We start from the raw sequence: 27,972 nt of genomic DNA on the forward strand, positions 1-27,972 counted from the left end.
GAGTGTGGGGGAGAGAGTGTGGGGGAGAGAGTGTGGGGGAGAGAGTGTGGGGGAGAGAGTGTGGGGGAGAGAGAGTGTGGGGGAGAGAGAGTGTGGGGGAGAGAGTGTGGGGGAGAGAGTGTGGGGGAGAGAGTGTGGGGGAGAGAGAGAGAGTGGGAGAGAGAGAGAGTGTGGGGAGAGAGAGAGAGAGAGTGTGGGGAGAGAGAGAGTGTGGGGAGAGAGAGAGAGTGTGGGGGAGAGAGAGTGTGGGGGAGAAAGAGTGTGGGGGGGAGAGAGAGTGTGGGGGAGAGAGAGTGTGGGGGAGAGAGAGTGTGGGGGAGAGAGGGAGAGAGAGTGTGGGGGAGAGAGTGTGGGGGAGAGAGGGAGAGAGAGTGTGGGGGAGAGAGAGAGAGAGTGTGGGGGAGAGAGAGAGAGTGTGTGTGTGGGGGAGAGAAAGAGAGTGTGGGGGGGAGAGAGAGAGTGTGGGGGGGAGAGAGAGTGTGTGGGGGGAGAGAGAGAGTGTGGGGGGAGAGAGAGAGTGTGGGGGGAGAGAGAGAGTGTGGGGGGAAACAGAGGAGAGAAACGGTGGGTGACACACACAGAGGGTGGGTGATACACAGAGAGAGAGAGGCTGGGTGAGTGGTTTGCTGGGTGAGTGGGTGAGTGACTGACACTGACTGGGGGTGGGTGAGTGACTGACACTGACTGGGGGGTGGGGGGGTGACTGACACTGACTGGGGGTGGGGGGTGACTGACACTGACTGGGGGGTGGGGGGTGACTGACACTGGCTGGGGGTGGGGGGGGTGACTGACACTGACTGGGGGTGGGGGGGTGACTGACACTGACTGGGGGTGGGGGTGAGTGACACTGACTGGGGGTGGGGGGTGACTGACACTGACTGGGGGTGGGGGGTGACTGACACTGACTGGGGGGTGGGGGGTGACTGACACTGACTGGGGGTGGGGGTGACTGACACTGACTGGGGGTGGGGAGGGTGACTGACACTGACTGGGGGTGGGGGGGGTGACTGACACTAACTGGGGGTGGGGGGTGACTGACACTGACTGGGGGGTGGGGGGGTGACTGACACTGACTGGGGGGTGGGGGTGACTGACACTGACTGGGGGTGGGGGGTGACTGACACTGACTGGGGGTGGGGGGGTGACTGAAACTGACTGGGGGTGGTGTGACTGACACTGACTGGGGGTGGGGGGGTGACTGACACTGACTGGGGGTGGGGGGGGTGACTGACACTGACTGGGGGTGGGGGGGGTGACTGACACTGACTGGGGGTGGGGGGTGACTGACACTGACTGGGGGTGGGGGGTGACTGACACTGACTGGGGGTGGGGGGGTGACTGACACTGACTGGGGGGTCACTGACAGGGGGGGTGACTGACTGGGGGGGGTTACTGACTGGGGGGGGTTACTGACTGGGGGGGAGGTTACTGATTGGGGTGGAGTTAACTGATTGGGGGGGTACCTCTGGTGTCACACACATACACATACTCCCATACACACATACATTCATTCACACACACACACACACACATTCTCCCCCCCCCCCCCCACACACACACACACATTCTCACACACACATACACATTCTCACACACACACAGGGGAGGAAAGGCCGCGACCAGCACCACGCTCCTCCCCCACGCACCCGCGCCCATCTCCCGCTCGTGTGGGGGGCAGGCCGACATCCCCCCCCCCAATCAGCAGGGTGGGTGGGAGGCACGTGGCGAGGTATCCCCCACTGGGCGCCCCAGGTGACAGTCAGCCCCGCCGTGGCCGCCACTGCCCTGCTCCCCTCGCCAGCATGTCACAGTGCACGGCCAAGATGCAGGCTGCTTCTTCCCCCCCAGCCCACGGCGGCATGAAGCACCACGTGCCTCCCATGCGCCAGCTGCCCCCCCCCCCCCCCGCAAGCCAACCGGGCTGCAGCAGCGGGGACCTCCCGCCCCGGACATCGATCGGTGGATCGAGGGGAAGGGGACAGGAGGAGGGGAAGGGGACAGGAGCAGGAGGAGGGGAAGGGGACAGGAGCAGGGGACAGGAGCAGGGGAAGGGGACAGGAGGAGGGGACGGGACAGGAGCAGGGGACAGGAGCAGGGGACAGGAGGAGGGGAAGGGGACAGGAGCAGGAGGAGGGGACAGGGGACAGGAGCAGGGGACAGGAGGAGGGGAAGGGGACAGGAGCAGGGGACAGGAGAGCTGCCGCGGTGGGGAGTAGGGAGCCATGTGGGGACCAGGGGGATCGCAGGGAAGGAGCAGAGGGGCCGCAGCATGGAGAGTACTTACCCTCCAACAGATCTCCAGGCAGAAAGAATGGCCGCTCGTTGGGGGGGCGGGCTCATATAGAGCCTGGCCGCACGCCCACAAAGCCTGGGAGCACGTGCCAATCAGCGGTCAGGTAGGGGAAATTTTTTTTTTTTTTTTTTTGCGCGAGCAGGGAAATTTCAGCGCGAACGGGGGAATTTTAAAAAAAACCACACGTGCTGCTTGGGCCAATATTTACACGCCCGGGGGTTAAATCCACCCGCCCCGGGCGAGTAAATGTATAGGATTGTCGAACACTGCTTATGTGATTGCTTATGGGCTTCATTCACTACAGCTGCAGCTTTCCGCTTTCTACTCAGGACTTTGGTACATCAAGGGTTAATGTGGATGCCTCCGCGTGATGCACGCGTGTCTACTGGGCTAGTAGCGCCATACACTGAGGTTCATTCCTCTCATTGCTATAGTATGGTTTATAGTTGATCACTCCCTATCCCACCCCCTTTTTTTGTCCAATAGCCAATATCTAGCCAGGGGAACAGCTACGACAATGCTTGTCATTGACTTTTAAGTGGTGATGCACTGTATAATGGTTGCCATTAAATCCTTGCAAAATATAGCGTACAGTATAAAATGTTATAAAAGAGTCACAGCCAATGGCTCAAGACATATTTCTGAGCTATCTCCTTACTGTTGTCTGTAACAAATATACTGTAACAACTCATATACTTTGGTAACCATCATTTAATCATGCCAAAATAATCTTTGTGGATTAGTTAATATGTAAATCTCTGTAGTGCCATATGTCTTAAAAATGTAACAACAACATCTTCAATATTTATAATCTGGATATTTAAAAAAGAAATAAAAAAAACTTTGTTTATCCGAAATTCAGTGTTTGAACATAGCAACCTCACAATACCTGATTTTAACAGCTGTTTGATTTACTAATACTACTCAAATTCTTACCCATTTTAGTTTTGTAAAACGCCTAAGGGAAAGGGTCATGTGAGAGAAATTACAGTCACTGTCAACCTTGGCCACACCTGTAAGTCAGTCTCAGAAATAGACTTTTAAGGTGGCAGACTGGATTTATAACCCATTGAAAAGGAAGTTGAATATTGCTCTGCCTGGACGATAGGACGGCAAGGGTTCTTTTGGAGGAGTTTTAACAACAAGAAGATGTCCAATATCATAAAGGTCTTGTGCTTTCTCTATTACATCTATTTGGACTTGGCAACATTATGCAACAGCCCAAAAGTTACAGTTGCTAGGCTGCAAGGGGACATCATGATAGGAGGATTGTTTCCAATACATACAGAAATATCTAATTTAGGAAACCAAACTGAGCCGTGTGATCTGGGTTGCACAGGGTAAGTTTGCCTTTATTAGCATAAGATAATATTTTCTTTACGGTGCAATCAGCTTATCAAGTAGTTATACTGTAACTATTGGTATTTTTGTGTTAACATATTATGTAAACCTCTGATATATATGGACAATTAATTTTTGTATGGTATCAATAGATTGTGTATAACTGATTTTGATCCATTAAAAGATATGAAAACCTGCAAAAAAAATTGTAGATCAATATACATATTAACATTCAATTCACTTGTGTTAAATAAGACAATGATGTAAAGAACTATATTGTATGGACAAAGTTGTAATGTTACAAATGATACATGTTATTTTATATTAAAAAAACAACATGGGGATCATACAGTATTTCAGATTTTTTTTAAACTTACATTGCATTTTCTCTGTGTGGCTATTGTATGGGTTCATACATGGGCAAGTAGAATTTGAACCATTTGTATTTTTTAGCAAATAAATGTACTTGATGTTAAAGCTACAGCATACCGAAAAGGAATATATACTGCGTGTGTGTGTGTGTGTGCGTGTATATATATATATATATATATATATATATAATCAGAGGTTTACATAATATGTTAACACACAAATACCAATGTTTTATTCCTTGAACAAAGGGATGCTGTCTTTATTAATAATGTATTTGCATGAATGATTATTATGAACTTATATTTAGCTCAAATGACAAAACAGTATGAAAGCAAATTATTTCAGTTAAATTCTAGAATCAAAATTGAAACCTACATGATTAATATTGAAAATGTTTTTTTTCTTAATAAGCCACTTCTGAATACATTTGAAATATATTCATGATTGTTTGTTTTGACCTGGAAAACAAGCTCTACTTTGTTCAACAACATAAATCTGAAATGTTTATTAAATTAACATTAACCAAAGAATGCTTAGACAAAATATGATTCGTTATATAAAGTTTTGCTAAAAATCTACGTTTAGAGTCACAATAAAAAATTCAGGAAATTACCAGTTTAATTTTCCTCATTTAATATATGGGTCCTGAAACATATATGTAGTACTGGTGCAACCTTGACATACTGTATGGGCAGCAGCAAACATTCAGGATTTAAATTTATCTTGCACACATACAGATGTAACACATGGTATTGCTTCCTCTTCGGGGTCGGTGCAAGGGTATTAGGTGCCCTAGGCAAACCTTCAGCCTTGCGCCCCCCTCTCCCACAATTAACTTTCGGAGAAAAAAACCTCTATCTGCCATGATGCCATGTCAACTGAAAAATGTACATTTTATACCTAATAGATGTTTTCTAACTTTCTGCGTGTGAAACTGCAAATATGTGCGAGTGATGTACAGTATACATCACGCGTTGTTACACATAATCACGTTCCACCAACCGCCCCTCCCCCAATTTATAGAACCAAGGCAAAATAATCCTGTAATTTTTTACTGTATTCGTGAATATTCTCTATGTTGGTGGAACTTGTTGAGGCCCTAAAACTACCCCTCCTTCCCTCACATATACTCCCCCTCTCTCCCCTTCTTTTCTCTCCCCTCTCCCTCCTCCATTTTCCCCAGTTCTTTTTAATGTGGGCTTCTCCTGCTTGCATATTATGCATGTCTGCAGCAATGCGCCAGCGGGAATAATAATGTTTGCTGCATCTTTACTTGTATCCCTCTTCAGCAGATAGTGATGATGCATTTATTCTTCAGTTAGGGAACAGCTACACTTGACCACTTTGATGGGGCAGTCCCATGTAGCAGGTTAAACAACTATCAGTGTACTCAGATTCCTTGCAAATATCCAATCATTTTTATTCCTTAGCGGGGTGTCCCCCAAGGCTGTTCAGTGGTGCCCCCTCAGTTCTCGCAGCTACGGCCCTGGGAAGTAGATCTACCCACCAGACACAAAATGGCCGTGGCGTCAGAGTTGTGTTATTACAGATGCAGCGGCCGTTACCCAACCATTTCTCGGGTTGAAACACACACTATAGTGTGTGGTGATCCGAGATGGTCCGCTCCAGACTAAATAGCCCATCGGATTAACACAGCAGGGGTCCCTGCTGTGCTAATCCTACCGGGGTCTACCTGTCTGTAAGAGATGCACAGTCACTCTATCTGCGCACCTCTAACAGGTGATCGCAGGGTTTTTATTTAATTTTAATACAACAGTATTGTAGCAGGGTGTCTTCAGAGCTGAACCTCATTGATATCAGGTCCGGGGACCCCCTACTTTCCGAGTTACCCGATATGGTTTGCTGGTATCCCTGCCATGTTAAAATCCTGAGGGTCACATGACCGTGGGATTTTAACATTGCAGGAGATACCGGCAACCAATAACGGGGCCTGTATCTCGGGAAGTATGGGGTCCCCGAGGATGAAATCAACTTTGTACAGCTCAAACAACCCCCCAAAGAAAAAATCATTACCTTAGCGCAGGAGTGGGGAACGTCCGGCCCGCAGGCCACATAAGGCCCGCGAAATGATTTGGTCCGGCCCCCGTGCAGCCCTGCCCGTTATATTAAAAAAAAAAAAATGGCAGCGATTCAGCATGCGCAGAGCAGAGGTCCCGCAGGGCAAGCAGGGTGTCCGGCCTGCTGCCTGTGAGCCCGCTCCCCCCCCTCTTCCCAATTTGGGACTGAGGGCGGGGAAGCCCCAACCCAGCATCCCCCGCGCTGTGCTGACCTGCGCACTACCAGAGGTCAGCCAGTGCGGGGTTTACAGTGAGCAGTGCGGCTCTGCACTCGGCTATCAGCACAACCCGAGAAGCCCAAACCACTGCAGGTGCCGCTGGAGGGGAGAGGAAGGGGGAGGAGAGGAGAGGGGAGGGGAGTCTGCACCAATGTGACAGCAAACAAGCGGAGGAACTTCCTGCTGGGACAGCATGCTTTAGGTAGGAAGAGCTGTACTGTATCAATAGTCAGTCTGGCCACACCTCCCTGTTTATGGGAGAGAATATCAGGCTTAGCTAAATGTATGTATATATATGTGTGTGTGTGTGTGTGTGTGTATATGTGTGTGTGTGTGTATATATGTATGTGTATATGTGTATATGTGTTTGTATATGTGTGTGTGTGTGTGTGTGTGTGTGTGTGTGTGTGTGTGTGTGTGTGTGTGTGTATATGTGGGTGTGGGTGGGTGTGTGTGTGTGTGTGTGTGTGTGTGTGTGTATATATATGTGTGTGTGTATATATGTGTGTGTGTGTGTGTATATGTGAGTGTGAGTGTGTATATATGTGTGTGTGTGTGTGTGTGTGTGTGTGTGTGTGTGTGTGTGTGTGTGTGTGTGTGTGTGTCTGAGAGAGTGTGTGTGTGTGTGTGTGTGTCTGAGAGAGTGTGTGTGTGTCTGAGAGTGTGTGTGTGTGTGTGTGTCTGAGAGTGTGTGTGTGTGTGTTTGTCTGAGAGAGTGTGTGTGTGTGTGTCTGAGAGAGTTTGTGTGTGTGTGTGTGTCTGAGAGAGAGTGTGTGTGTGTCTGAGAGTGTGTGTGCGTGTGTGTGTGTCTGAGAGAGTGTGTGTGTGTGTCTGAGAGAGTGTGTGTGTGTGTGTGTCTGAGAGTGTGTGTGTGTGTGTGTGTCTGAGAGTGTGTGTGTGTGTGTGTGTGTCTGAGAGAGATTGTGTGTGTGTGTGTGTGTCTGAAAGAGTGTGTGTGTGTGTGTGTGTCTAAGAGTGTGTGTGTGTGTGTGTGTGTGTCTGAGAGAGTGTGTGTGTGTGTGTCTGAGAGTGTGTGTGTGTGTGTGTGTGTCTGAGAGTGTGTGTGTGTGTGTGTGTGTGTGTGTGTCTGAGAGAGAGTGTGTGTGTGTGTGTGTCTGAAAGAGTGTGTGTGTGTGTGTGTCTGAGAGAGTGTGTGTGTGTGTGTGTGTGAGTGTGTGTGTGTCTGAGAGAGTGTGTGTGTCTGAGAGAGAGAGAGTGTGTGTGTGTGTGTGTGTGTGTGTGTGTGTGTGTGTGTGTGTGTGTGTGTGTGTGTGTGTGTGTCTGAGAGTGAGAGTGGGTCTGAGAGTGGGTCAGAGTCTGATTTCCCTCCCCCCTTTCCGGTGTGTGTGTGTGTGTACGTGTGCAGACACCAACCCACAGTCAGTCATAGTTACCCACCACCCAAGAGTCAGTCAGTCACCCAAAGAGAAGCAGTACCAGCCATCACATTGGGGGTGAGTTAATTAAATGTTTGACCAAATATAGCAGGCTAATTTTTAAGTTGATAATTTTGTATGGCCCTCGAATGATTTTATAAATATCAAAATGGCCCTGGGCAGAAAAAAGGTTCCCCACCCCTGCCTTAGCGGATAGCTGCTAAAGTAATGCAGCCGCTTACATATTTTATTTTTATTTATAGTGTGCGTGAGCAGGGCGTCTCCGGAGCTGAACAAAGTTGATGAGCCATTAGTCTGTTGCGGCAAATCTAGTGAGGATCTCTGGAAGATCTCTAAAAAAAACTTTGAGAAATGTTCGGATAACGGCCACTGCATGTGTATATAGTAAATAATGCAGTGATTGCTATGACCTCTCCAGTCCCATCCCTAAAGCATTCTGTGCATGGGCGTGAGCAATGCATCACACGTTTTTACAGTGACGCTAAGTGAGACAACCTGAAACTAACTCTCTTTGGAGCAACTTTACAGCAAGCCAGCTATTTACCACCCTTAATATATGTCTCCCCTTGTGTTAAACAGTGAGATACCATGTTCCATAGAAACAATTGTGAACCTGATGCTGTGTATACCTAAAGGGTGCTTTTATATGCAGGGTGACTGTGTGTCATTTTAAAAGCTCTCTTTCTCTGCCTTGTTTATGTTTCTGTCTACATATTCTTGTTAGATCTTATATATGAAGTTGCTGTGTTGCACACACATTTACCCTGCATCACCCTCTATGCATACACAACAAAAGGATCATTCTTAAGAAAGTGTGGTGGAACAAGCTAACTAAAAACTGTAATAAAACTGTGATTTCAAATGACAAGTTTCCTGTAAGGCAACTGAGCTACGTACAGTATAAGTACATAGTCTGGATAAACTGAATCTTTCTAATTTGTATTTTGTTTGCTTTTGATTTAGATTTGATAGGAGAGGCTTTATAAGGTCCCTTGGTATGGTTCATGCAATTGAAAGAATAAACAACTTGAATCTCTTGCCTGGTATAACATTGGGGTATGAAATTTATGACACGTGTGCAGATGCTTCAAAGGGTCTTCAAGAAACAATGAGATTAATTGGTGAACACGATTCATCTGACAGTATTATAGAAATGATGTGCAATAACACAAATCACATACCATTTGTGAAAGCAGTTATAGGTGCAGGGTATTCTGAAGTTTCCATCACAGTTGCCAGGCTTCTCAGCTACCATCGCATACCACAAGTAAGTAATCCACCTAAAGAGAATGATCTGAGAAATATAAACAAATACAATATGCACCAAGTTTATAATATTCCAAGGAAAAATAAGAATTAAGGCCATCGAATTTCCAAAAAACAAATGTACTGTATTCAAGTCAAAAGGTGAACCAACATTTTGGTTGTCTGTGCAGCCTTTGTCCCTCAGGGGTCCAGTCTTGACAGTGAATATGTGTGATTGCAGTATGTTAAATATAAAGGACAGGTTACTCTAAAGCATTGAATTACATCTTGGTTGCTTTTTAGATCTAAGATAAATATTCAGCATGCACCTCCATTTGCACTCTTAAATAATATTATTTTTAGTGACATTGTTCTGTCCCCTGTATGGGTTTTCTTTGTCTGGCTGCAATTCCCTTAGTCTTAGTTATTACTATGTAACTCCCTTAGCTGGCTTCTTAGCCTGTTGCCATGGCAACCCCCCTTTACTCCTCTGTAATTTGGACTGCTCTCCTCCCCTTGCTACTTGGTGCAGTCTTTGTCCTCTTCCTACTTGCAAAGGCAAACACACTTCCTTTTCAAGCTAGCAGCCATTGTGAGTAGTCACCTCACTGATTTCCCCATGTAAAGTTATTGTTATTTACCTATCTCATTTGCCATTACCATCCCCTTTTTCTCAGTTGATCCCTTACCCCAGTGTGCTCCCTAAGTACCTTTTTCCCTTTTTTATTTCTTGTTGTGCCCAATAAACACTGCAGTAAATAAGAAGCTTCCTCTTGTTTGGTATATGGGAGTGAGTTAAGCTGCCTGCCTCTACTCATTTGCCACAGTGAGCTTTGGTCGGAACAGACATCACTGCTGCTGCTTCTGCTCATCATGTCTGGAACATGTAGTCATCTTGCACAAACAAAGCTACATTGTAATATGTTTAAAATAAGTTTTTCCAGGTGTCTCATGCTCATTTAAGAGCATTCTGTTTGATAAAAAAAAATGAGAGGTCCTTTACATTTTTTTAATCTCACTTTTATTAGTCACATATTAGTCACCCTTAGCTGTGTAGGGAACGTTTAGGAGGATATACAGTATTCAGCCCCTGCTGGCATTAACCTTATAGCTTTTTTTCTGTTCGTTGGGTCTTTTATGAATACACTTGGAAGGCTTGAGGGCCTCAAAGACTTGAAACGGATGCTGACTCGTCAGAAACCTAAGAGAATATCACGGAACAGATGATGCAAGTGCTGGTATCAGATTACATCAACAAGAATACGAAATATCACAATGTCACCAGCGGTAGCCAGACTGCGCAGGTGCGCCACTGACACAGGAGTGGATTCACCTGGGACTTTGAGCACTATAAAGGCTGGACCCCTGAAGATCTGACACATACTGTACCATTTCCTTGACAGGCTTCACAGACAGCCAAAAAGTCTGTTCACCTTTTTGGCTTGCATAAATTAGATTTTTGGAAATCCGAAGTTCTTTAATTCTCCTTCTTTCTTGGAATATACAACATGGAAAGCGGTGGGTCTTCTATGGCATTAGGAGCACAGGTATAAGTATCTCAGCTGTTTTATTCTATTGTTTGGTGTGCAACATATCCTCTGTTTCATACTAACATACCCAGTTTATAAAAAGCATGTTATATCTGTATTACAGCACTAACCATTTTAGTATCATTTGATTCACTTTTTACAAATTGTGTTAGCTATGTATTGTACTGTACTGTGATGATTAGTAGATGCTGATCATATCCTTCAGCAAAACTTTAATTTATATTGAGTCACATGATCCATTAACAGGGTCATGTTATGTGATATGACATGGCAGCCATTTCCCTGGTTTACCATTTTCTGTGCTACTTTTTAATATGTATTACTTTTCTGTATGATAAAGATAATAGGCTATATTTATTTAGCAGTGTTAGGCCAGTAGACCCCTCTTGGCTCATTCAAGTGAATAGCTTTCATTGGCCCAGATACATCAAACAGTGGTAAGGAAAACTGGAGGTGTGATCTCCAAAAATTGCATGCAAGTTGACCAAAAATGTACTAATTTTCTGAGATAACACCTCCCGTTTTCCTTACCACTGCTTAATGTATCCGGGCCATTGTGTCTTACAGATTAACACCTCTCAGTACATATTGCCCATAATGCCAAAGTAGAAATAAATATGTGTTTTCTTGTCACACAGATAAGTTATAGTTCATCTGCTGCAATCTTAAGTGATAAACGGAGATTCCCATCTTTTTTGCGTACTGTTCCAAGCGATGTTCACCTGACTAAAGCTCTGGCGACACTCACAAGCATATTTAAATGGACGTATGTAGGAGTCATTTCCAGTGATGATGATTATGGACGCTCTGTCTTGGAATCTTTGTCAATGCATTTTGACAACCAACCTGTATGTACTGCCTTTAAGGAAAAGATTCCCTCGGACGTAGGGAACCCAGGAATTGATGAAACAATAAAACAGATTATCGGTAAAATAGAAAAATCTTTGGCACACGTTGTGATTCTGGCTTTAAAGGTACCAATTGTCATACAGCTGTTTTCTGAAATCATAAAACAAAACATATCTAGAGTCTGGATCTCCACTGATAACTGGTCCACCTCACGGGAGATTGCTGAGATGCCAAACATTGACAGGGTTGGGTATATACTTGGCTTTTCTTTTAAAAATGGAGAAGTGACAGGATTCAGAAAGTACCTGCAGACTTTGCATCCAGGACCAAATGCAATAAATGCCTTTATTGAGGAATACAAACATCTCCGCTTTGAATGTACAGAAGAGTATAAGGAGTATAAAAGCTGCATAAGTGTGTCACCAGAAAACTGCAGGGCTTCAGAATCTGTCAAGTTCAAGTCACCATTGGCCTGCAGCATTGAAAATGTCTCCTTAGCAACTGATGACTACTTAGATAGAAACATTGAATTGGATGGATCTTACAGTGCATATTTAGCAGTTAACGCAATAACTGAAGCATTACAAAATATATTATGTTCCAATGGAACATGCAACACCAACACAAGCTTTCCTCCATGGCAGGTAAAGTATTTTTCTACTTGCAACAACACTACAGTATATTTAAAGTAACAATACATTTGGAGAATTTAACTTTATTTCTACTGGAATGTGCACCCTTAGCTAAGCTGACACTGCACTTAGCTGCAGAGTCCTCTTGGTTCCAGAGAAAAAATATTTAAAATTGCTGGGGAGCAACAAAAAAAGCCCAATATAGAGTAGCTGTGAGGTCACCCAATAGAAAGCTGCAACCCTATCCCCTGATAATGTTGTTGCTTTCGCCTGACCCCAGGAGCCATATTGTTCTCCTACACTTGAATACTTGTCTTGGAAAATAGTAAGCTCATTTCTTTAGAAATGTATACAGTATTCAGCTGTGTTGCTGGGAAACAAATATTTTGCAAACTAATCTATTAAAATCCTTTCTGTAGCAACAGTTGAAACACAATTGCTGTAGGTGCACTTACTGCTGTTGAACTTATTTTAGAATGAGTTTGTGATAAAACAGACCACAAATAGGTTCTTATTCTTTCTTACACTTTCTTACACTTTCTTACACTGTCACTCTCTTGTGCAAGTCCCATTACTAGTTAAATACATGTTCCAGAATGTAACTCAAAATCATAGTCCTCACACACACCGCTCTGCAGGACACTGCTCTCCATACATTTCAAATATTCTTCCATACACCCGCCCCACTCTGCTTGTGATTTATTTATTTTTGTGTGGTGACTCCCTTGTCTGAATTTTTAAAATACTGGTAACACTGTTATCCATTTTGTGTCTTGGCTTTCAATGCCGGAGCTGTAATAATTCACTGACTTTTTTTTTCTTTAATTTTCGTGTAAATTGTGATTTTCCTTTTTTTTTTTTTTTATATATATTTTGAATGAAATTCCTTTAGCTAAATTGCTGCATACTCCTTCCTTTCTAATGACAATTGCCACAAAAGCATTTTGCAGCTTTCATGGGTAAATGATTATTTAAATAAGAATTATTGTAATTACGCACTAGTATTATTTGCAACATGTAGAAAAACAGCACCAGAATGATCGAAGAGAAAAGGCTTGTTTCTGTTGAATAATATGTATTTGTTAATACGTTTATATATGACTGTTTTTGCACAAATATTGCTCATGTTTTGTAGCTGGGAGTCTTTGATAAATAGCCAACATACTCACTGCACTCAAATGTACTCAGGAGCAGCATATACACTGGCGACACACTTTATTCGAGCTCGGCTAGTCCCATGAATTCGGGTATACCCGGGTGTATTGAGGTTTGTGACTGTTTTCTGCCCGAGTGCATTGAGGTATTTTCCAGGCAGGGATTGAAGCATTTTATTCCCGCTGGCTGCAATACTGCACAGTATATATATATATATATATATATACTGCATTACAATTCATGAATTTATGCCATCTGGTAGACACGCGAAGCATTGCAGCCTATTAAATCCTAATCATTATCATTTAACAGATCAGCCGCCCGTCAGCCAGGCATGAACCCAGGCTGGGAAGGCAAACGCAACGGGGCTTGTCAGAGGTGAGGAGTGGCGCATTCCAGGTATCTGCCAGGTACAAACTGGGTATTTGCTCGAATAAAGTGTGTCGGTGCAGTACAGAAGTGATGAGTACCGTGCAATTTATAGAGTGAAACAGAATGGTTCTACTCACCAGGGCAATTTATGATTACTCATAATGGCAAATCACTACAATAATAACCAATTCCTCAACTGTGTCTCATAAGCATCTTCTTTTATATTCATTACTCATTGTTTCTCTTGCAGCTGCTTCGTGAGGTTAAGAAAATAAATTTTAATGACTCTGATGAGAATATCTTCTTTGATAATCATGGAGATGCTAATATTGGGTATGACTTACTTTTTTGGCACTTCATCAATGGGTCCATGCACTTTCATGTCGTTGGAAAATATAACCTTCAAAAAAGCTCCATTGATTTTAATAGCTCTAAAATCGTGTGGAACACGCCACATAATAAGGTAAAAAACTTTTTTTGTGCCCTGTGCAGAATTTCACTCTAACGTTACAATTCTCTTGCAATTGTATTATCTTTAATTATACTGGAAAGACACTATATAGTACCCTTAAGGAATATGATTAGTAATAATACTAGTCGTAATACTTTATTTGTATATAGAGATACCCTTACATGCAGCAGTACTTATAGTAGATCCCTTCTCTTCCTTTTGACTAAGATCTAGTGTAGTATCTGTATTTATCAGAAGTGGCTGCACTTAATCCTTTCATCATGGCTGAGAATACACTTTTGGTCACAGCACCAAGCAGCCAAGCCTTGTCCACATGCGGGAGCCTTGTACCTGTATAATGCAGTTTGTGTAAGACCCTGCACTTGACAATTGGGATCACCTGGAATGACACTGAGCACGATCACATGTGGATCATTGACATTTTAAGTGTTGCCCTTTCCCCCCCCTCCCTGGAAACCTGTTGCTGCTACTGGGATGTCTGTGGTGCGGTCTTACCTGTGAGGGTCCAGGAGAGCTGAGTGTCTGCAATTTTGTGGGGTAACAGGACAGACTTTCTGTGTTCCTTAAGTTCTTTTCATGTGGTGACAGCGCCTCCAGTCACAGAAGCAGTCCCTACCATGACAGTCTTACTCCTATACTTCAGGCTAATAGACTGCAACTCAGCCAGAAGTATATAAACAGGATCTTTATTTGATGCAGCCACTGCAGGATGGTATAACAGCGTTGCATAGAGTAGAGTAGAGTCCATTTGACTACATTCAACTTGTAACTCCCTGGTAAAGCCCAAATTTGATTCTGCTGTCTCCTTTTCACCCCTTAAGTGTCCATTTGACTACATTCAACTTGTAACACCTTGACAGGACTACACCCTGCTTAAAAATACCAATTGTTTAAATGGGCGTCACATTGAGCTGAAATTAATTCAGTCAGGTGATATGTAAGACCTATATATCTAGAGACACATTGGGGAAGCAGCAATGCAGGGGGCAAGCAGCATACATTTAAAGTAACAAGTTTTAAGTAGAATACAGTGTGGAGTTCAACAGGGAGTTCAACAGGAGTAAAACAAGTGGACAACACCTACTGGTCCTGAATCCTGGATTTTGAACGGTGCTGGAAAGGAGGAAATTATCTACTGTTCGAGACTGTGTTTCTCGGCACTAAACTATTGCTGTCATGCCGCCACTACTGTTTTTATTTGTTTTGACCTCACTTCTATTCAAAATACGCACCTCCTTCTACCAGCCTCATTATGTCTCTAACTCTATTTATATATCTCCATCTCTCCTTCCTTCGCCACTTCTCAGTTCACATGAACTCCTTTCTTACCTGCGCCCTCTGACACTACACAGCTATATCCCCTGCACTAAATCACACCCCTACAAATCAGCCTCACACATTCTCTTTCTATCCATGCTTCTCCTCGCTTCTGGGGATATCTCCCCCAATACTGGTCCCTGCCTTATTTCTGCATGCTCCCATCCTTGCCTTCCACATACAACTTCTACTCCTTCGGGTGTTAACCCCTCTAACCTTATACCCATCCCTATCACCCTCCCTCCTCTCTCCGTTCTCCTGTGCTCTTTGGAATGCACGCTCCCTTTCCAACAAGTTTCTTTCTGTGCATGACTTCTTTTTCTCTAACTCTCTGCTCCTATTTGCTATAACTGAGACCTGGCTCACTCAGTCTGACTCTGCACTGGAAGCTGCCATCTCTTATGATGGCCTTTCTTTCTCCCACACTCCATGCCGTGATGGTAGGGTTTGAGATGTGGGGCTCCTGCTCTCCTCTATCTGCCGCTACCGTACCCTTCCTATTCCACCCTCTCTTGCTTTTCCCTCCGTTGAGACTCACACTGTCCAGATATTCTCTCCTCTCCCTGTCCATGTGGTGGTCATCTATTGCCCAACTACCTCTACTCATCCCCCTTCTGCCTTTCTCTGTCACTTTGAATCCTGGCTCTCTTTCTTTCTCTCCTCAGACTCCCCTGTTCTTCTTCTTAGGGACTTCGATTACCACATTGATGACCCCTCTCTCCCTTGGGTTTCCCGCTTTCTCTCTCTATCCTCTTCTTTTGGCCTTCAACAGTGGACTGCAGCCAGCACCCACAAAGATGGCCACTACCTAGACATGGTTTTCACTAAAAACTTCTCTCTCCCCCGATTTCTCCATTTCCCTTTTTCCTCTCTCTGACCATCACCTCATCTCATTCTCTCTTTCTCTCTTCTCCCCTTCATCTACACCTTGCTTCTGCAGAGACCTGCGCTCTATTAACCTACCAGTTTTTTATTCCACTTTACGCTCCTCCCTTTCCTCTCTCAGCTCTGCTCCAGACCCTGACAACCTAGTCAGGAACTACAACTCTGCCCTATCCTCATCTCTTGATCTACATGCCTAGCTATCTCTCTGCCGTTCCCGCCCTTCTAACCCCAGACCCTGGCTAAATTCCCACACGTGCATGCTGCGTTCCTGCGCTCATTCATCTGAACGCCTCTGGAGGAAATCTCACACTCTCACAGACTTCCTTCACTACAAATTTATGCTATCCTGTTTCAACTCTGCCCTCTCTCAGGCTAAACAAACCTACTTTTCCTCACTAATCAACACGCACAAGACTAATCCACGCCGACTTTTCTCTGTCTTTGAATCCCTACTCAGACCACCCTCTGCTGCCTGTTCTTCTTCCTCCATCTCACCTCTGGACTTTGCCGACAATTTCAAGGAAAAGGTGGAATCCATACGTCAGGCCATACCCTCTGTATCCTCCTGCCATCCTACACCTCTCCTAACTCTCCTCCTGCATTCCTTGACTCTTTACCCGCTGTCACGGAGGAGGATGTGTAATTGCTGATCTCCTCTTCTCCCTCTACCTCTTGAACCCATTCCCACCCACCTCCTAAAACCTCTTGCTCCTACTATAATCCCTACGCTCACAGACTTTTTAAGTTCTCCCTCTACTCTGGTACCTTTTCATCCTCCTTCAAGCATGCAACAGTTAAACTATTACTCAAAAACAGCAAGCTTGACCCTACCTGTGTAACTATCGACCTGTCTCCCTCCTGCCTTTTGCCTCTAAACTCCTTGAACGTCTTGTATTCTCTCGCTTGCTCCAATTTCTCAACACCTATTCTCTCCTGGATCCTCTACAATCTGGCTTCCGCACTGCTCACTCTACTGAGACAGCCCTCAGTAAAATAACTAATGACCTCCATGCTGCCAAAGACAGAGGTCATTACACTCTTCTCATATTGCTCGACCTCTCTGCAGCATTTGAGACTGTGGACCACCCTCTTCTCCTTCACATTCTCCATACGCTTGGCATCCATAACAAAGCTCTTTCCTGGATCTCCTCTTACCTCTCCCAGCGTACTTTCAGTGTCTCTTTTGCAAACACCTCCTCCTCTATCGATTTCTCTGTGGGGGTTCCCCAGGGCTCTGTCTTGGGACCTCTTCTCTTTTCTCTTTACACACTCTCTCTAGGTGACCTAATCACTTCTCTTGGATTCAAATATCACCTCTATGCTGACGACACACAAATTACAGACTAAAGTTTCTGAATGTCTGTCGGCTATATCATCTTGGATGGGCCTCTGCCGACTTAATCTAAACATGGCAAAAACAGAGCTCCTCATACTTCCTCCATCCTGGCCGTATTCCCTCCTTCTACATTACTGTTGGAAGTACCATCATTCATCCAGTAGCCCAAGCACGCTGCCTAGGGTTCACACTCGACTCCTCTCTCACATTCTTTTCTCACATTCAAAACGTTTCTAAAACCTGTTGCGCTTTTTCCTCCGCAATATTACAAAGTTACGCCCTTTCCTCTGCTGCCCGACTGCTAAAACGTTGACTCAGGCCCTCATTCTTTCCCGTCTTGATCACTGTAACTTCCTGCCTCCCACCTGTCTCCCCTACAATCTATCCTTAATGCTGCTGCCAGAATCACTCTGCTCTTTCCTAAATCTGTCTCAGCATCTCCCTGCTGAAATCCCTCTCCTGGCTTCCTATCAACTCCTGTATCACACACTCAATTCTACTCCTCACTTTTAAAGCTTTACACTCTTCTGCTCCTCCTTACATCTCAGCCCTAATTTCTCGCTATACACCATCCCGGCTCTTGAGTTCTGGTCTTCTCTCTACCCCTTTTGTATCCAAAGCCCTCTCCCGCCTTAAACCCTTCTCACTGGCTGCCCCACACCTCTGGAATGCCCTTCCCCTCAATATCCGACAAGCACCCTCTCTATCCACCTTTTAAAAACCCCCTTAAAACACACATGCTTAAGGGAGCATATGAGTAGCTTGATGGCTGATAATTAACACCTCATACATTAACCCTAGACCCTTGCAGATGCACTTACCAGAATGCTATCCTCCTGTCTCTGCATGTTCTTCCTACCAACCAGAGCTTAGATTGTAAGCTCTTCGGAGTAGGGACACCTTTTCCTAAATGTTACTTTTTAAGTCTGAAGCACTTCTTCCCTTTGTGTTATGTATATCTTATTATTTATATGATTGTAACTATTACTTCTGTGAAGTGCTATGTATAATAATGGCGCTATACAAAGACATACATACATACAGTAGGGGTTTCAGGCCCTTGGATGGTGTTGGCCAGCAGATAATGTGATGAGGCCTTGTGCTAAGCACAGATCTTCGCTCCTCCACCCATGAGGCACACACGCTCCTCTTCCCAGGAGGGGCAGAGGAGAACGAATTCCTCTAATTTAGAACATCCTCCTACATGCAAAAGGGGAGGGCACAGGGTCTGCACCATGATAGGCTACAACACAGACCCAGTGTCCACAGACCACCTCTCCTGCCACTCAAGGAACCTGCATGAGGGGGGCAAACCCCACAGGATAGCCTGTTACTGTCTGTTCCTAGGAGAATGTACGTGACAGGGGGGGAGGGCAGAAAGATAGCTGGACCAGCCATAGCTATACTCTCCCCTAGGTGAAAATTCCCATATCCTCACTGGGATCCAATTTGGGCACCAACCAGTAACCTGAAGCCTGCAAAACAGAACAGGTTACACCAGATGTATAACATAACCATCACAGTCATATAGACAAATGCCCACATCATCCACTGATTTACAGTGATGATGAATACATAACTACTCTTCCATTGAATAGCTTGGTCCACACAATATATTTTTGGAGAACCAGGACGTTGCCTAATTTCTGCACGGTCTTTGTATATGCAGGTACCTACCAACCATTCTTCCATGACAGAGCGAATTTTGGAATCAGTATCAAATCTGTCATCAGATGTTTTGGTCTTTATATTCACTATGACAGCCAGCTGCAACCATTCCTGATGGTTTAGATCTATTTCATCCATTATTGGCTCCGGTACATATGGGAATTTATGTGAGTGCGACTGATGGTACCTGTTAAAAAATTGCTCTGTCAGCTCTACTCAGCTTTATAATCTGATGGTCAGCTCCCTGACCAGGTAATACCCAGAACTTAGGCTCACTGAGCTCTACCTCTTGATAGAATACAGAGGGGCCCTTAGGAAATCTTACTCCTAAATTGATCTCGCCCAACCTTTGCGAAGGGCCTCAGCTATCTCTTCCTGGGAGAGTTGACCTTCCTCCCACTAGTGGTCCATGATGGAGCCATCCACGAGCAGTAGCCGTGTTCTATTAAGGCTAGCAGCATAACCCTCAAACATTGGGTCCCAGCACTTATTAGGTTCCCTAGACTGACCTTCTACAGGTGGACTATCGGACCTTGTGTCCATCTGGGAAGACACACCAGTATTAACAGATTGCTGGGACAGAGATGAATCCCTAAAGGACTTAAATTACCCTGGAGACATAGCCACAGGAATACAACTTAAATGGGGATTTCACCCTCAGAGTCATCTGACCACCCATCCTTCCCAACAAAGTCCCAATCCCTTAAATCTGGTGACATTCCTTGGGACAAGCTATCACTAGGGAACTTGGTAAGCACAAAGGTAGCAGTAGCAAGGGCTGGTGACAGGGCTGATGACGGCATGGGCAACTGGGGCCAGTGTACTGGGCCTATCACTGTCCATGACCAGTCCAAGGGATGTACGGTTAGGTCAGCCACGACATCTAGGTGATGGTATAGGGGCCTTGTTGAAGGATCCACGATGACTTATTCCCCTGCTCGGGGTCTGTGGTGGAGCTGGAGCAGCTGAGCACCATCTGGCACTCACCCCGGTAGATAGTAGTGTAGGTTCCGCATCCGAGACGGCGGCCATCTTGTCGACGTCATCGGGTAGTGCCAGCCTTGCGAGAGTCTCAGGCAGGCCCACACTAGGCGGCGGCGATGACGTCACATCTGGCTGCACCGGAAGTACATCACCCCGCAGCACACCAAACAGGGCTCCGCCTGGCTCCTCGTTTGGCAAGGCCGCAGCGGACTCTTGTTGGGCAGTAGGATATGTCGCCTCAACCAACTGAAGGTAGGAGATGTCATCGGATCTTGCCTTTTCCTCGGCAGTTTGGTCTTTGGTAGCGCTGACATCTTCCTTGGGCATGGAGCTCCTCCGGACCTTCGACAGCACCATGGCCTTCAGGACAGACTCGATCGCAGGACACCGGTAAGTGCAGAAGTCTTCTCCGCAGATATCTGGCAGCTGTGTTCTTCATCAGAACAGGAAGATGGCAAGGACACCTCTGCCGGGCCACGATGTTGGGGCATCCGGCACCCCCTGGCAGTAATTGGCACAAAGCAGGCTTACTCTGGCACCACCAGAGGAAACGCACCCAACACCCCCAAGGGCAGTCGACTCACCCTCCAGGCACACCGACACCGGGGACCGTTTGGATTTGGACCACAGGAAACGTCTCAGATACCGTAACGTTGGGGCCTTGGGAACCGATCCTTGGTTGCACGGACCCACAGGTGGCCCAGCCAGATAGACGTAGCTGCTGGCCACTTCCCATGACAATAAGGCCTGATCGTAGATCTACAGGAGCAGGGGTGCAGAATGAAATGGAGGGGCCGCACCAGATGGCGTAGAGGCCCGCTCGATTGGTTGAATTACTGCTGCAGGTGGCACAGGGTTGGCAGGCCATATAAACTGTGTCCTGCAGTTCTGGCACAGTGCCATTATACTGGCATCTCCCCCAGGAAGTCTGCAGTTGGGACACACACATCTCAGGTACTGTCGTCCATAAATGGTGACCACCAGATAGCCTTCTGGCAGAGAATAATTCGTTAGGCCTAGCTCTGACATGATCATTTATCAGAGATAGATGAGATAGGCAAGGTAGAATGAGGCAGAGGATTAACAGCAGCTCTATACTCTTCCACAGCTCAGCAGAACTAAAGTCCAGCAGGGTTTGGCAAGCTCCTCCCATAGCCGAGACAATAGCCCTGGATTGGTGCAGGGTTATGGCTCCTCCCCTAGGTGGAACACAAAGCAGGGTTAGGACGGACCAAGGAGTGACTTGGCTCCATCTGAGCCAATCCCAGAGATGGGTGGTGTCTGGTTTTGCCGCCTAACAAGATGCAACTATTTTTGCAAACTTGCAACTACTTTTGCAAAACTGGTAACTGGCTTGTCTAACCCACACGGTCCCGTGATTCTGTTGGGAATGCCATTTTGACTGCGCAACACTTGCCATGTACTCCATTTTAAGCACACAGCAATAGACCATGAAATAAAGGTACACAGGGTCCCACAGTGCTGCCATATATAGGCAATTGATAATATCATTTAGAGCAGGGTTAACATCCTCTTTAGCAGTAACATCAGCAACTTGAATATCCCAAATGAGAGAGAAACAATGAAAAAGCCAAAATCCATTCAATGAAGGGAGGCAGCCTTCTAACCTATCCGGTGAGTTTTTAACTCCACCCGGTGGTCCCTCTGCGGGTGGGCCGGTATTAGCCTCTCATAACTTCAGAAGAAATGTAAGAGTATATACTCACACTTTGAGTTCGTTCTTTACTGCGTTTCTCTCTGCTCGGGTAAGCTGGATTATCCCCTGCTCCGTCGCGTGCATCAGTTCCAATGGTAAGGCAATAGTGGGTAAAGAAATAGAACGAGCACTGCTGCTTGAATAGGCTGGAGGCAAGGTGCTTAATAAAAAAAACTTTATTCCGGCATACAAGCCAAGGTTAATTTTGAAGAGGGGCAGGTCTTACATGACATACTGTACAGTGAAATCACCCATCATGTTTACAAACAAACATACCTCGGAAATTGTATAAAAACGAAATACTTAAATATCTAAATACCCAATTGTGTTTGTAAGAAAAAGCACCAACTGCCACTACTTCATTATGAGTCTTGTAAGCAGGTTTACATTGGCATAGCTTCTATTCTTAGGTGCCTTGTGATGTATTTGTCATGGTCCATTCAATCAAGGGATTATCTGAGTGATATACGTATTTCCTCGATTGTAAGACGCCATCGATTGTAAGACGCACCATCGATTTGGCCCTTACTATCGAAGAAAATTGCTTTTTCGCTTACCATGTCAGAGGAGTAAGAAGCTGGCGGCAGGAGAGGTCCCACATCTGCAGATGGTTGAAGATGGACAACAGATGGGACAGGTCCCAAGTCTGCAGGTGAATGAAGATAAGAAGATGGCGGGCGTGCTGTAGCAGGAGATCATAATAGCATGAGAGCAGGAGCAGAGCGGCATAGGGAAATGGCTTGAGAGGTGCACACTGTAACACCGGAAGTTGACCGGAGTACGACTTCCGGTTTCAGTGTGCACCTCCCAAGCCGTTCCCCTATGCCGCTCTGCTCCTGCTCTGCTCTCCTGCTATTATGATCTCCTGCTACCACACACCCGCTGTCTTCTTTTCTTCATTCACCTGCAGACTTGGGACCTTTCCTGCCGCCCGCTTCATCCTCCGTTGGCATGGGACCTTTCCTGAAACATGGTAAGTTAAAAGAGGGGGTTAGTGCTTTAGACACTTTAAAGAAAAATGTATACATCGATTCTAAGACGCACCCCGATTTCAGACATGTGAAAATCAGAAAAAAGGTGCGTCTTAGAATCGAGGAAATAGGGTAGTAATAATGTTGCTCTGTTCTTTATTCTATGTGATAATACATCACAAATGATGTATCCACTTACACACATCAAAAATGACTGCTCTCTTCATGTGTGCTGCCCCACAGGTTCCTGATTCAAAATGCTCAAAGTCTTGCATTCCAGGGCAGTATAAAATACACTCAAACATTATGTGTTGTTATAACTGCGGTCTGTGTGCAGAGGGCTACTACTCCAATGATTTCGGTAAGTGTCTTTTTATTATTATGTCATTCATGATTTGAAATGCCAGCAAAATAACAGAACACCAGTTAAACATTTTATAAAAGGAAGCAATGTTAAAAAAAAAAAAAAGTTTCAGATGGATCACAAGCCCAGATTTAGACCTGTAACATGTTCTTACTGCTAACATATATTTTAACATAAATTGAATTGCTTTGGTTAAAGATTCAGGAATGTTTTTTTTTCTTTTAAAATGTTTTTCTTAAATAATTGGCAAATATGTATTTTTTTGCCTTTTTAAGGCAACAATCCCATTTAGAAAACAAATATTGAACACTGCAGTATGTTTGAATCTGTGGGCCTCTGTTATTCTCCTCTGAGTTCCAGGTATGACTGAAGGGACTGAATTTGGCACCAGCCAATGAGAGAACGTTGGAGGGGAGCGCATACATATAGAAAAAAGCAAACACACCACAAATAGTGCAATATGTCTGATAATTTAAGGAAACAGTCTTATTCTCAATTCCAGTGAAATTTGTACTTACAAACTTCACTCTTTAGCAAATCCCATAAAGGTTTCTTTATGTAGTAAAACCACGGATGTTCCCCAGGGAGTAGTAGACAGGTAACATGATTCACTGGGTAAAACCTTGGTATGGTAATACAAGAAACCGGAGGTAGTGCAGACTGGTACAAAAAGGTTTATAAAAGTAATCATAGATAAAACACACTCACATTGTGTCAGATCTGAAAAGGCATTTCGATCAACAAACTGACGCCGGAGGCTGAAGGCTGGAAACTTTTTCCTTGGGGCGTGCGGGTGGTTGCAGAAGTCCCGCCCTCTTCCCTGAGGCATTTAAATTAAATGCCGGGGGACCACGAAAGGCCTCTGCAACCTCTACTTACCGGGCTTAGTCGGCTTTGGTATGTGTGACCATGGCAACGCGGCATCACACGACCCCGCAACGTTAAATTAGGTAAGGGGGGGAGGGCAGGAACGGAGGGAGCAAGGCAGGGGGGGGGCGCAGCAAAATAAGTTTGCGTGCCCCTGATCTAATTGTTACCTTACAGAAGGATTTTCTAGTGATTCACATGTACAGTATGTGTACATATTATCATGCCAAGATTTCTTCCATTAACATCTATCTGTAAGGTATCAATTAGATTACTGGCAGCAGCAGTTTAAACTTAAGTGGACACATTAATTTTCAATAGGTGTTCCTCTCTTTAGATTTCCCTGTCTATGCGAACACTCTTTTTTCTTATTTTTGTTGTGTTCAATATTCCATTCAGATGGGAGGGAGATATTTTGTGGTATGGCATGAAGGGAAGTACCACAAGTTCATTTTTGAAGGTCCTGTGGGAACGGGCCTGAGGAAGGGGTAGTCAGCCCCAAAACATTGCCAGTCTTTTGCTCCACCACACTTACTCCCTTTTTTTGCAGTTAGGCAGTTTATTGTTTGTACCCAATTCTCCTTGTGTTTTCCTTGTTTTCCCTTCCCTCCCTTACCTCCCTCCGCTCCCATGTTTGCCATTTCTTGGCTTGTGTTTACATAGATTTCCCCTAGGTCAGTGTCAATATCCTATGTATATACAGTATATCCTTTATTGTACACTACTTCAATTACACTACAATCTATTTTTTGGCATATTCCAGTGTTTTTTCAGTTTATTCCCAAGAGTGCTGGGGACATTACCTTTGTTGCCTTATAGATTTGGGAGGGTTAAGGGTCCCTCTTATTGTTCCCGTGCACTGGTCATTTTATAACTGTGACTGTAACATAAAAGTAGTGCTGTCTGTAATACCGTATTTGTTGTATGAGCTCAGGTTCAGTTCAGCGTAGCCTGGCAAGCCTGCTGCTATTGCCGTTTAATATTCTGATTGAAAATAAAAGCCGTGGTCATTTTTCCCCCAATTTTTCATTGGGTACAGGGAGAGGGCAAGAGGGAAAAGGTTGGTCATTCTTGTGTAGGATGTTAGTTTGGTATGTTTTTACTTTAGAAGGTCCAAAGTCATGTGGAATCTGTAACTAAACTCAAAATATTGAATACCGAAGAATGAAATATGCATCTTTGAGTGTGTTTTCTGATTCTATATTTTCTTAGCCCAGGCTCTGACGCACAAGCTGCATCATACATTAGGCAAAAGCTATGGGGCAGTGGTTATCAAATGAATATATTTCTTGACAACAGTTTGGGCACATTTCTAGGAGGGTCAGCAGATAAGTGCAAACGTTCTGTTGGTGACTGGATGCTTTTCAGAACTTGGACTTGTTCATAATTACAATTTGTACTTATTTATATATTTATCAGATTTGAGTAAGTGTGGTGGTCTTGCACAGAATTTTTAAACCTGAAATTATCTCAAAAAAGCCCCAGATCTCAATAAATACCCAAGTCCAAAATAGATAGGATGTAAAAAGAGAAACATTCAATGTACTGATTTGCATGTTATTAGTCAGAGTCCCAATACACAAATCAACAACTCTGAAATAATTTCAAAATATCTGTTTTCTTTTTTTTTTTTTTTAGATATCAAGGAATGCACGAAGTGCCCCGATGATCAGTGGTCTAATAATGGAAGCTCTCACTGTGAAAATAGGACAATCGAGTATTTCCAGTGGAAGAACCCCTTTGCCATTGTTCTGTCAAGCTTTGCTGCAATTGGTTTCCTGCTAGCGTTATTAGTAGGAATCGTTTTTATAAAACATGTTGCCACTCCAGCTGTTAAAGCAGCAGGAGGCATTTACGGCTGCGTGATGAACCTGTCTCTCTTAATCAGCTTTTCTAGCATTGTGTTTTTCATTGGTGAACCAAATGACACGTCATGTAAGATCAGACAGCCTATGTTCGGTATTAGTTTTACTCTCTGTGTATCTTGCATTCTGATCAAGTCTTTTCGAATTGTGCTGGCGTTTGAGTTGGGCAAAAGAATACAATACAACGTAAAGTTAACTTATCAACCCCTTGTAGTTATTACTACATTAACCGGTTTTCAGGTTTGTGTTTGCACACTATGGCTTTTTTTTAAAGGACCTTCAGTTACGAAAATTGTCATAATGCCCGAAATTGTGATTCTCCAGTGTAATGAAGGATCCGCTGTGGGGTATGGTATTATGTTAGGGTATATCGGTTTCCTTTCTCTTATTTGTTTCGCTCTAGCTTATAAAGGACGGAAGTTACCGGACAAATACAATGAGTGTAGATTTATCACATTCAGTATGCTCATATATCTTTTTGTATGGTTTGCTTTCATACCAATTTATGTGACCACCACCGGAATGTATCTTCCTGCAGTGGTGGTGGTGGCCATATTGGCATCCAACTATGGTGTATTATGCTGTCATCTTATACCCCCATGTTACATAATATTTTTCAAAAGAGATAGCAACAGCAGAGAAGTGTACCTGAAAAGTATACAATCTTTTTCCAAAGGCAAACGTTCTATTTCTTATCTTGCTCATGAAGTTCCAAGCAATAAAACATTTAAAGAATGCCAGACTTGCCTAAATATTGAGGGCAGCCATTCTAGCTCCATTCATGGATTGAGAAAACGGAGTGGAAGTTGCTAGGAATTGTCACGCTCTATATTGCTGATTATTAAAATCTATAATTAGAAATGTCCGAATATGTCAAGATAGTTTTTTCTGCAGTTTTGAGTGAACTTTCCAAAAGTTTGCAGAATCTGCAAATATTTGCTGGAGTTATAAATTCTAGCGAAACAACCCAAATTGTGCAAAATTTGCTATTTTGCTTTTTGAAAGTGGCAAATGTAGCTGTTTTGCTGTGGCTAAGTAGCAGTCTAGTGACTTTAACAAGGGGTTTATTACAAATTCAATCGAATTACAAAATTAATCGAACATGCAATGCCCATTGACATTTTAGAGAATTTGTCGCAAACTTTTGGATTGAATCAAACTTTTTTGCAGATCTAATAAGGGGGCAATGCGCAAATTGTGTTTGGTCATGGAACATTTTAGACATTTCTACCTACTGTATAACAATGACAACACACATTTTATTGACATATCTTAATGCAAAAGCAGACACTATGGAAATCTGACGACTGACCAAGAAATCTGCAGAAACATTTTAAGCGAAAAAATTAAAAGGACAAAATGGCAACATGAAATTCACAGGTACTCAGACCCTTCAACATATGTTTAATTGTTAGGTACATTCTGAAATATTTAGCATTTTAAAACTAATATAGTTATTCTTTGAAACCAGAGATATTTCTTACCTTTTAAAGTCTCTTGCATCTTAATATTAAAGAAGCTGGTTCAGGATGACTGGGGTATCGTCATTAATTCTGGGAAGAGCTGTTCTATCCTGTCACTGGTCGTTTGAGCCAGGATTAAAAATGGTAAAATTATAATTCTATTTTCTTCTTTTTAGAAATCTATAAACAGTACAGCACGTTCAAAAATGTTTAGAGGCAAAATAGTCCTGGATACTTTTCCATGAATGACAGTGCTATCATTAAACAGAGATGCAAAAACTGAGAATTCAATGCAATATTCCTTGAGTGGTAATATCAATATAACTGTTTTGTCCTTATTTTAATTACTATTAAAGATGTGATAATCTATTATTTTTGGCTTCGCTTTCTTTGTCAGTGTTTTGAGAAGAACATTATTTTTATCATTAATGACACCGAAGTAATTATGTTATGTTGGATCTAAGCAAATAATGCTGAAATAAATCTTGAGTGTACAAGCTACAGAATTCAGTTTTTGCCTGTGTCATTTATTCTGTGTGATCTTGGTAAAATTACTGTATC

At 44.0% G+C, this 27,972-nt stretch overlaps 1 protein-coding gene across 2 annotated transcripts; it reads left to right on the forward strand.

Moving 5' to 3' along the window:
• The first annotated feature begins 3,278 nt into the window (after positions 1 to 3,278).
• On the forward strand, positions 3,279 to 27,908 carry LOC142493534 (G-protein coupled receptor family C group 6 member A-like). 2 transcript variants are annotated; one of them, XM_075597704.1, is made up of 6 exons: positions 3,279 to 3,633; positions 8,663 to 8,966; positions 11,133 to 11,987; positions 13,753 to 13,965; positions 23,096 to 23,213; positions 25,722 to 27,908. In XM_075597704.1, the coding sequence occupies exons 1-6, from the start codon at positions 3,443 to 3,445 to the stop codon at positions 26,759 to 26,761; spliced, it is 2,721 nt and encodes a 906-aa protein (XP_075453819.1). In that variant the 5' UTR covers positions 3,279 to 3,442; the 3' UTR covers positions 26,762 to 27,908. The 2 variants fall into 2 exon arrangements, with proteins under 2 accessions (XP_075453819.1, XP_075453820.1); XM_075597705.1 differs by lacking the exons at positions 3,279 to 3,633; positions 8,663 to 8,966 and adding an exon at positions 8,985 to 10,491.
• Positions 27,909 to 27,972: the final 64 nt, after the last annotated feature.

Source organism: Ascaphus truei, chromosome 4, assembly GCF_040206685.1.
Source record: "Ascaphus truei isolate aAscTru1 chromosome 4, aAscTru1.hap1, whole genome shotgun sequence".
In the NCBI taxonomy this organism is placed as follows: domain Eukaryota; kingdom Metazoa; phylum Chordata; class Amphibia; order Anura; family Ascaphidae; genus Ascaphus; species Ascaphus truei.